Raw genomic sequence first — 11,342 nt, 5'->3', positions numbered from 1 at the left:
CCCCACAAAAAGGTCTGTTTTTTTCCCTGATTGGGGGACCTATTTGTTAGAAACAATCCATGTTTAAGGTTCTATCGAGGGCTACATACACACTGAAAATGACTGAAACAGAACTGGGTTCTTCTGAGTCTGTGTGTGTTTTTTAAAAAAATAAACAATAGATTCTTTTTAGGGAAGAACAATTCTCACTATATCAAATAGAATTTGCTAAAAGTATCATATATTTTGGCTCAAAATTGACACTATGGTTAGTACACTGAATAGGCCCAAATTTGATTGTTTGAGGTTTTTCCATAGCTTTTTACAAAAATCTTAAATACAGGTAAATATGTAAACACTGTGCTCTCAGAGAGCAAGTACATAGGTGTGTCACATCATATCCCTCCGGGGGCGAAGACTCCACGTGAAACGTCACCGGTCAGTTTCAGAACCAACCACCGCTGCTGGCAGCACTGTCGGGCTGAGGGGGGAACACCACCTTGCACATCTCAGCGTTCTCCTGGTGAAGAGGGAATTCAGATCCTGCCACCAGCCTTTCTTTTCTCTTCCGCATGACGTAGCCTCTGCCCGTGGACAGCCTTTCGTACTTGGTCTCAAATTGCCTGCATGACAAGAACAACGGCACACACATATTAAAGTCACCTCACGCCCATCAGAGTCCAGCGAGGAGCCTAGACTTGAAGCTTCTGTTTCAAAGCAATCTGAGCAAGGATCGGCGTGCCAAAGACAACCAAAGCAGCCAGCCCTGTGCCTGGATTGGTGGTTACTGCATTTTGACCATTGGAAGGTTGATTTTTTTAAAACGCATTAATGGGGATCTATTGTACACATAAGTGAGTATAAATTAGCAACAGTTTAATATTCTGACTATAATCCACTCTATTTAATTCTGTAGAAATAGAACCAACTCATATTTATACTTATATCATTTATACGTTTTTATGTGGACCATGAAATGTCAGTAATGTGTATAAGGTGCTCAGCTCTGGCGCACTTATCAAAGGAGATGATGTAAGACATGACTTGCTGTTTTAAGCATACAAATTGCCTTTGTTAGTAGTAGTATGTGTCAGGGAAACAGTATTACCAAGACCAAAAGCATTCTACTTCCACCAACAGGATTGTTACAAATATGGTTACAAGATTCGAAGGACACAGTGTCAACGAGAAGCTCTAGAGTGGAAGAGGTGTTGGGAAAGTTACACGAACAATTATATAGTCTGTTTTTGAGACACTAAGAATTCTACTGAAAACATTTCCAAAAAAATTCAAACTTTCAAAGTCTCATGCTTTAGCCAAAACTTCAACAAGGTCGAGTTGCTGTGTGTGGATTCCCTAAACGCTGTGAATTCACCTGAGCTCCTAAACCATGGTAAATGATTAGATGTTTTGTTTTGAACTCTGTCCAGGAGACAACTGTGAAGATAGCGGACAGTAAACACGCGCCCAGCATTTTTACTGAAACGACATGGCAACTCTTACGGTACATCAAATCCCCTTATTTCCTTGGTGAATTATTTCTGGGTAGAATAATATCTCCTGAATCAAATGAACCAGTCATTATAGTTTCTCGGTATCCTAGACGCTGACTTAATTTTTAGCCTGATCAATAATCCTGTTACTAATTTAAAGATCATTTGTTTCACTAGATTTTCACCATTTTCTTTTAATTTCTGAAACTGAATGTTCAAAACTGGGAGCAAGTTCCTGGCGCACCGGGGGGGCCCCGGAGCCGTCCACAGCGCTGCTCTCACCGGAACGGAGCTTCGGCCTTGTCCATCTGCAGGCACACTAGGAACGGGTACTGGGAAAACTGCACCGTGGAGATGAACTCCATGCTGGCTTCTGTCTCTGCACTGATTTCCAGACCAGCTTTCACGAAAGAGGAATCCACAGTGATGTCACCAGTTATTACTACGGCCAACCTAAAGATTTGAGGGAGAAGAAAACCTGTTAATATCACATTTAACCGAGCTGGACTAACAGCTATAATTTCACGGCATCTGAACTCATGATGCTGATGACTGTAAGGAACCACGTCAGGGGCCAGCTCATATGGGACCTAAATGTGCTTAGAGTTTTGTTGGGAACCAGGGCCGGGCTAGTCCCAGGAGTGGGCAGTGAAGGTTCCCCGAGCCCGCGCCCAGCCTTCAATTCTAGATGAGGGAATGGAACGTCTGTCAGGTATACTGTTCGGTATGGGTACCAAGGGCCGGGAGGTGAATATGCCTGGGACCTGGTCTTCTCAGGAAGTCAGAAACAACCTGAGTTATCTAAACTCAGCGAGGAGACAGCTGATGCTGATCACACTTTTCTTGCCTTCTTGGTTTCTCTGTTGGCTTCCATGCAGCTATTTTAATTCCATTTTATCACTTTCTCCAAAGGGTCTTTAGAGAGATAAGTCCATTTGAAAAAATATTATGTCACACACAAAAAAAATTCCTATAGTGGGGCATGAACAATGGGTGGCCCAGGAGTGACTGCATTCTCCAACAATCGCCCAGAGGACTGGACAGACATCGGATAGGCTAGGGAGCGTGGCTTGGATGAAAATAAAGGGGATAAACAATCTCAGTAGAGACTTACTTCTAGGAACACTCGAAATAACTGTAGACTTTCAATGATACTGTGGGAAGTTACTCCTACAACTGAATTAGAGTTGCATGGCCACGCTTTTTTGACAGAGGTGCTCATTTTTGCTGTGCGACCGAAAGCATACGTAGGCTGCCGTTGTTGTCGGTGTAAAAGTAGGTCAGAGGTGGGCCGCTTAAATCCCTCAACACCTCACTGTACCTTCTAATATCTTACACTCAACAAAGGCTTAAGAGGTATTTTTTTAAATGAACAAATGAAAATTTGAAAATACACTGGCTACAATGTGGATACCAATAGATTCTTAGGGATACAGTGTCCTTTTTAAAAATCCAGATTTTTGTTGTTGTTGTTATTATTGTTGATTTCTTTCTGCAAAATATTTCAATTCAGTGTAATTTGGGGGAACTTCTGTCTAGAAATACTTCAGAGAGAGGAAACAGATGACTAATTCAAGGGCAGCCCTACATTACATTGCTGACCCCCTGAGTGCCCGCTCCACTTCTCATTCCTAGGTTCCTTTTAGTAACACCATGGGCCACCAATGGGCCACCTTTTAGCTGCTCTTAATTCCTTCATCCATAGTTCAAATTAAACCAAAACATTTAATTTTATCACTCCAATCTCACTTATGCCTCGTCATATTTTAAATATCCAAAAAGATAAAAATCAGTTGCCTTTCAATTTCCTTTTCTTCAATGTTATAGCAAACAGAATACTTACTTTGATTATTACACTGGTTCAGAGACACTGTTTTATGTTCAAAATAAAACATTTTCATTTAATCTCAGAGGTTCATTAAAAAAACTAAAGGAGCTGAGAACATTTTGTTTAGAAAAAATGAATGCCAACACAAAACTTAAGGACTAAATGTTTCATACTTAGATTCTTCCTAAAAGTGACCATTTAAAAATTTTTATCTACTAAAGACAGCAAAAGAGAAAAGATTTGAAATCCCAAATAAAGAGATAAGCTAAAAGTTTGCTTCAGAGTAAAATTTTCTAACAGCATTGTCAACGATTAAAGCAGAACACCAAGAGGAGATGAACCTCTCATCCACTGGACACACTATCTAAGATCAAGATTTTTAATTGAGTTGCATTAGGTACTGACCTGCTCATAAGAAGCTATGGAAAGAATGACTTCCCATGGTTATTTCTTACTCTATGATTTAATGATTACAAAGAGAAAATATCAATGTTGATAAACAAATGGAACTATATCAAACTAAAAAGTTTTTGTACAGCAAAGGAAAACATCAACAAAATGAAAAGACAACTCACTGAATGGCAGAACATATTTGTCAATGATACATCTGATAAGGGATTAATATCCAAAATTTATAAAGAATTGATATAACTCAACACCAGAAAATAAACAATCCAATTAAAAATAGGCAAAGGATCTGAATAGACACTTCTCCAAAGAGGACATACAGATGGCCAATAGACATATGAAAAGATGTTCAACGTAACTAATCATTAAAGAAATACAAATAAGACCACAATGAGATATCACCTCACACCTGTCAGAATGGCTATCATCAATAAGTCAATAAAAAAACAAGTGTTGGTGAGGATGTGGAGAAAAGAGAACCCTCGTGCACTGCTGGTGGGAATGCAGACTGGTGAAGCCACTGTGGAAAGGAGTATGGAGCTTCCTTAAAAAATTAAAAATTAAATTAAAAATGGAGCTGCCTTATGACCCAGTGATTCTATTTTTGGGAATATATCTGAAGAAACCTGAAACACTAATTTGAAAGAATATATGCACCCCTGTAGTCATTGTAGTGTTATTTACAATAGCCAAGATTTAGAAGCAGCCCGAGTGCCCGTCAGTAGATGAGTGGATAACAAAGCTGTGGTACATTTACAGAATGGAATACTATGCAGCTGTAAAACAGAAGAAAACCTTGCCTTTTGAGATAGCATGGATGGCCCTGGAGAGCATTATGCTAAGTGAAATAAGCCAGTTAGAGAAAGACAAACAAAACAGAAACAGACTCGTAGCTAGAGAACAGACTGACAGCTGTCATAGAGGAGGGGGTTGTGGCGCTGGGTGAAAATGGTGAAAGGATTAAGCAACAACAACAAAAACAACTCACAGACACAGACAACAACAGTATGATAATTACCAGAGGGAAAATGGGGTGGGAGAAAATAGAATCAAGTAAAGTGGGGATAAATGGTGATGCTAGGAGACTTGACTTGGGATGGTGAACACACACAACTATATACAGAAGATGTACCATAGAACTTTACACCTGAAATCTAAATAATTTTATTAACCAATGTCATCCCAATAAATTCAATAATGAATAAATAAACAAACAAACAAACAAATAAAAAAAGGGGGGGGGGGAGAAAGCATAGATTTTGGAAAGTCAGAAGGTTAAACAATTCCAAAAACTACTTTCTGCAGTTCTTTGAATAGAGTAATACATATACTTACAGATTTTTCACTCGGGTTTTTGACTCCCGATACCACAGACTAAACTCCATTGCACCCGAAATATCAATGGCTAGAGCACCCTGGATGTCCATATTGGCCTTCAGTCCAGATTGCAATTGAATCTCCTAGAAGCAAAAATATATAATAGTAATGATAATCACAATTTAGCAACCCCCTTCAAACAGCACATTCAACCTCCTGCTTACATAATAACATTCGAGCTGTGTTAATGTTGGCATCTTTCTCTAGGCTTGGAAACACGTCCTAATTCTGATCACCAGAAGTAGATTCTTGCTTTGCTAAAGTATGTAGTCAATTAAAATACTAGAAAAGGGACATGACAATTAACAAGGGTGTTTTCTTTCGATCACTGCCTCACAGTGATTGGGAGAGGAACTGGTTTTTAACATGTGTGGTCCCCTGACTAGTAACATCAACAACCTGGAAACTTGTTAGAAATGCAAATCCTACTGAATTAGAAACTCTGAGGGTGGGGCCCAGTAGTCTATGTTGTAATAAATCCTCAAGTGATTCAGATGCATCCGAATTTCAGAACCACCAGATTAGGGAAAATGAAGGCATCTCCATCAGGAATCCAGCTGTGGCTTTGGGGTAGAGATGAGGGGTTGGGCTAGATGACCTCTTTTAAGTCCTTTACCACTGTTCTAGTTATATGCTGTGTCAAATGTAAACAACTGAAACTGCCAGTACAATATAAAAGTTCCAGGAATTGCCTAGATCAATCTGGGAAAGGAAGGAAAGGCAATTAAACTAAGCGTAATGCTCTGTTCAGTGTTCGACATTTAGAATGACAGCAAATTAACATGAGTCCATCATGAAATCAACAACGTATCACAGAGGGAAAATGCTCATTTACAAACATAGTCCCTCCTAAGCAACTTCCGAGCTGCCTGAAATTTATTTATTTTTTGTGCTGTTTGTGCCAGCATTTAGTCTCTAAGTCTTGCAGTTTCTATGTACATTAGCTCTGGTGATGTTGGCTGAAAACTTCTTCAGTTGGATTTGAATCAGATTGCCTGGAGACAGTGTTGGAAATGATAATGGTTTGTGGGGAAAGGCTCAGTATCCTTAATTTTGAGATTCCTTCAAAGATCTTAGGTTTGTGGCAACTGGCAGGGTGAACAACTTTATGTCACTGCACTGCTCGGATCAAACTGTGTTTTTACCAACTGTAAATGGCATAGTTTTGCTTTCTAAAAAGGATACTATTGATCACCCTGAATTATCTCCACTTTTCAAAAAACAAACAAACAAAAAAAAAAACGTGGAAGGGAATGTCAGTCAAAGAACTTGGTTTACAACCAAGTATACTAAAAAAGTCTCATGGTGGCATGAAGCTACCTTTAGTCTGAAAGTCACTTGGATGAAAGAATGAAATTCTCAACATAGAGCTAAACACACTAATATAAAGATATAAAGGAACACACATTATCCTGATAAAACCCCAATAATCATGTCCAAAGTTGCACCTATGCCTATGAACAGCAGAACCAAAATATCAGAGTTCTGTAATTGTGATTGTTCCTAAATGAGCCCTACTATGTGCCTGGCCTCAGAAGCATTTCTTTGTCTGTATCTCCTTCTTGGTTCTCAGTCGGAAAAATTACGATCTTCTTAGCCCACCCACCTCAGCAGAAGTCTGTGATGTGGACTTGGGCTTTCCTGTGGACCATACATTAGGTGGATGTCAACACACACCAAGTGCCATGGAAAAGAACACTTCATAGTGAGTAGACCTGTGCCTTTTGTGGGGAGAGGGCATTTGCATTGCCGTGTGGGTTCTGAAGGTGCCTTGGCCTTTGGGGAAGATTCCACTTCTCATGTAAAGGGATCATGGAAGAACTCATGTGCAGTCACAGAAGGACAGACTACTGACCCCTGTGGAAGGTCAAACTACTTTTTACTTCATGAAAGGGATGAAACCACATAGTGCAGTGGTTCTAATTTTTCAGGGGTATAAAATAAGTGGCACTAACAGTTTTTAAAAACCAACTGTGTCCTAAAAACTACATTTGACATCTCATGTAATTCCCCACTAAACTTCCGTGGTAGGCATTCTATCTGAAGGTAGCCTCAGGCCTAGAGGCCACATGTAGAGCCAGAATGAGCACCCAGACTGTGTCTGGTTGGGGAGACTATTCTATTCCCATGCATGGCTATCACAAAATCATAACTGTCTTTTGTCTCCTTGTCCACAAGGAAGCCCGTTCTAAGAAATAATGCAAAAACGTTAACACAGAGCTTTATATCCTTGTTTGACCCAGAGTGCACATTTATTTAAACTTTTACCTTTGAACTACAGAAACAAGATGCTGAAGCTTTGTGTTTGTAGCTAATGTGACCCCTTTGATCTTTCAGTTTTGGTCCTAAAGGTGTTTTGGTCCTAAAGGTTTTTTCTGCAGCTCGAACACTGATATTTTCGTAACTCATTCCACTGCTTCCATTCAGGAAAATATGTTCTCTGCTGACTACAGAGGCTCTTCCCACCCCCTTCCCACTAAGCTGACTTCATCAGACATCCTTCTCTGCAGAGTAATCCAATTAGCTGCAAGCAGAGTGAGCAGGGGTAATTCCATCTGCCCTAGTGGCTGCGACAAGCCACCCACTGCCAACGTTTCCTTCAATGTCAGCACTTGACCTAAAGTGCCATGTGCCTCTGAAGCTGGGATGACATTACTGGGTGCCCTGCAGGGCAGGGAGCCTCAAACAGCTTATTGTATAATAAACCCAGACCTGCCAAATACTCCGATCTGAAATATACAGACACTGGGTTATGTTTAATAGCTTGGGGACAATCTTTCTCTTAGACTATGCCGTAGGAGCCCTAGCTTAATGAATAGAAAAACCTTATATCAAATGAAAAGAAAAACCTTATAATGAATAGAAAAAACTTATAAAATAATCTAGATCAGGAGTTGGCAAACTAAGGCCTGCAGGCCCACTGGTTGTTTTTGTATATAAAAGTTTTTGGGAACACTGCCACACTCATTGTTAATACATTGCTGATGGTTATTTTCACTCTACAATGGCAGAGCTGAGTGGTTGCAGCAGAGACATGTCCACAAAGCCTTCTGCCCTTTACTTAAAAAGTTTGCCAACCTTGATCTAGGTTACTACTTATGTTTATATCAAGTTTTATATCTGGATTCAGTCCATTAGGCATTGTTGATGGGTAGCTGAGCACATACAGATGGTGTCAAACTATTATTATTCCTATGGCTGAAAATATAAACTAGAGCCTCAGCACTCCTATGCCATCTTCAGAGATTCTTTCATTAAGACTGAATCTCCCCAGAGATAATACTGCAAAAGAAATGTACATAATACGAGAATTGTTTTTACATGTGTGACCTTCAGGATTCAGAGATATGAGAAGCTCTGCTGGTTGTTCTTTGCACTTGCAGTAACAGAAACAGTTTTGTTCAGGGTGTCTATTCAACCATCGAAGAAGTATATTTACCAGCTTCCCTTGCAGCTAGAGACATCCACATGACATACTTTCAGTCAATAACAAAAGGGCTTCCTTTTGTACATACTTAGCTTTTGGAGGAATCGATAGGGCCTCAGGGAAGTTCCTGAAAAAGACTCAGAATCTACTGCCCTTTACCCTTCCCTTCTTCCTTCTTGGATTGAGGTAATAGTGCTGGAAGTACAGCCGCCATCTGATAATTATGAGGTGACAAAGATCAAGTTTAAAGCCACAAGTAATGATGGCTGAGCTCAGAGAAAAAGAGCCAGGATCCTGATAATAACTTAGGATTTCTATATCGATGCATCACCTACTGGATTACAACTTCCAAATACCTGGGGCATGAGAAAAATCAAACTATTTGATTACACTACCGTAAATTATTTTTTATTGTTGTTATATACAGATATCCTGAATTGCTATGAGCAATAGTAAAGATAAGAAATTAACATTTAGTTTCTACCTATGATGTTTTGGAGGAGTTTTAGTAAAATCTGATATTTAAGGCCTCTCACAGATCTTAAAATCTATGATTTCATAACCAGAACCCAACAAAACAGAATCCTCAAATTATCTGACAAAGAATAAAGCTGGTAAAAGCATTGGATCATCTGTTCCAAATGCCTTACTTCATTAGAAGGAGATTTGGTTTAAAGCCATCAAGGACCTTCCCGAGAGCACACAGAAAGTAATTCGTAGGGGCAAAATTCAAACCTGGGTTATTACTCATGAATTTACTAAACCACAATAGCAAACTTCCCAAGCAAGTCTTATAGTCTATAAATGTTTATCCAATCTCCTCATATATATCTCTAATATAATAAATATGAATTAGAGTACAAAGTGATCACTTTGAGGATTTCCTTTAGGACCCTTATTTTACAAATATTTTTATACTGCTATGCTTAGTAAGGCAGGAAATGAGTCAAGCCATTAAAATTTTTTTTTAACCATCAAGTCTTTCAACGCAAAGTTTATTCAGATCAACTCTTTCCATTGCCCAGAAAATCCACTGAGACAGACCACTCCCGTCCATAGTGTCTTGGTCACCTCAATCTTACTGCACAGAAGACAGTATTGTCATACCTTATCACAACAGCTTAAGATTTGGGGGTGAGAAATTGAAAAACACTCTGAAGAATGCAGTTCAAGTGAATGAAAGTTCTCCTGTTCTCTACTAACTAATGGTTATATCTTTCTATGATTCTTTGAACATGAGAGTTTGGGGCAAAAAGTCTCCATGAAACCTGTGGCTGGTGTCAATGATTGGTTGTGCCTCTATGAATTTGGCAGGGTCAGAATGATGTACTACATGGAGCTTCATAATCGTTATCATGACAAATATCACCAGTAACTTATGAAGCCATGTGCTTTAGCTCCTGCCTGTAGAATAAATATCTAAGCCCTCGTGCCCAGGAAAGCCAAGTGAACAGATAATGCCATGTCTGCTCTGTTTTATCTTAGGTTATTTCCTCCATAATTTCTTGTTTATGTTAGCATCAGTATTTTTTTTTTCAGTTGTATTGAGATATAACTGACATTATACTATACTCATATTACACTGAGTATTTTCTCTTCCGCCTCAACAGCGAGGAGATGTCTTAGTCAGTTAATAAAGACAAAAGAAAACCCTGCTTACCTATAGCAAAGGAGAACAGGCAACAATACCAAGAGGCTGAATGCTTAGAATTCAAGCTCCAGAATGGGGGGAACTGTGTCTTGGAACCTCCAAGCATAGGCCACATTTAAAATGTACCTGGTGAATTCACTAAACATTTACAGAATAAATGAATTACCTGGGAATGATCTATTAGCAGAATAAGTCCTTTCACCACACTGACAGGGTCACTAGATGCAGACAGCATTTTGGACATCAAATCACTGTATCCGTTGAAGAAAGTGACAGGTCTGAGCTGGACGTCAAAGAGGATGGCTGACAGGCCAGCATAGGAGTCAAGGTTCTCCTCCCCCTCATCGGGAGTGGCGGCAATTAAGGCCTCCAGTCCTTGGGCTTCAATGACCACCTAAGGAAAATGGATATAACATTCATAACATAAGCTCCTTGCCTGCTCCGTAAGTGATGGTGCGCTACAGCTAGAACTTTCCTCGGGGTTAATAATGAAAAATTCTGCTGCAGCTAGGCCAAAACAAGAAACAACTTTACGCCTGAAGATAAAGTGAGTGAGTTTTCTTCATTTAATCCTCACAGGCGCCGTTTGAGGTACATATGATTTGATCCATTTTGTAGATGAGAGAGACACCAAAAAAAGCTCAAATGGCCGAGGCAGGATTCAAACCCCTGTGACTAACTGCAAAGGCCTCGGGCTTTCCATTGTTCGGTGTCATCCAGAGACTCGTAGTGTCTCCAGAACAGTCGTAAGGAATGGATCAGCTGTGGTGTCGGGCCCCTGAAAGGTGGTGGAGCGGTGTTGGTAGAGTCACCCTAAGGCTGCTTCGAGGAGAGGGTGTGGGTCTCTCTAAGCCATGACTGACACCTTTCGGTTTAACCTTTCTTCTCTAGCTCAAAGGAAATACGATGAGCACCATGAGGGGGCTCATACCCTGATCTCTGTCACACCCAGGCATCCGACATATGTTTGTCCTCCCTGCCGAGCCCTTCGCCACTGGGTGTGTGGCATTTCAGCCTGCCTAGCAGAAAACAGATGGTGATTCCTCAAAACGGAAGGGCATGGTATTCTGACTAGAGTTCTATCAAAGGGTGTAGTAATATAATGTTGATAGGAACTCGAGTTATGTAGCACTGGATCATTTTTAAGCCTAAATGAGCTTATTTAGTGGGCTATTGTTT

General features: G+C 40.0%; 1 protein-coding gene across 1 annotated transcript in view; it reads right to left on the bottom strand.

The window, feature by feature from the left end:
• Nucleotides 1-235: 235 nt before the first annotated feature.
• LOC118641910 (microsomal triglyceride transfer protein) overlaps nucleotides 236-11,342 on the bottom strand; it is a 47,161-nt gene continuing 36,054 nt past the window's right edge. Inside the window, exons 15-18 of the mRNA XM_036279554.1 lie at nucleotides 10,330-10,557; nucleotides 5,044-5,168; nucleotides 1,755-1,925; nucleotides 236-602 (exon numbers count right to left, since the gene is read on the bottom strand). Coding sequence (XP_036135447.1) covers nucleotides 425-602; nucleotides 1,755-1,925; nucleotides 5,044-5,168; nucleotides 10,330-10,557 — 702 coding nt within the window. The 3' untranslated portion in view covers nucleotides 236-424. The remainder of the gene's footprint in view (nucleotides 603-1,754; nucleotides 1,926-5,043; nucleotides 5,169-10,329; nucleotides 10,558-11,342) is intronic.

The sequence above is a fragment of the Molossus molossus genome, unplaced genomic scaffold (genome assembly GCF_014108415.1).
Source record: "Molossus molossus isolate mMolMol1 unplaced genomic scaffold, mMolMol1.p scaffold_m16_p_1, whole genome shotgun sequence".
NCBI lineage: Eukaryota > Metazoa > Chordata > Mammalia > Chiroptera > Molossidae > Molossus > Molossus molossus.
Note: the sequence above shows the minus strand (reverse complement) of the source record. Positions and strands in the feature narration are given on the sequence as shown.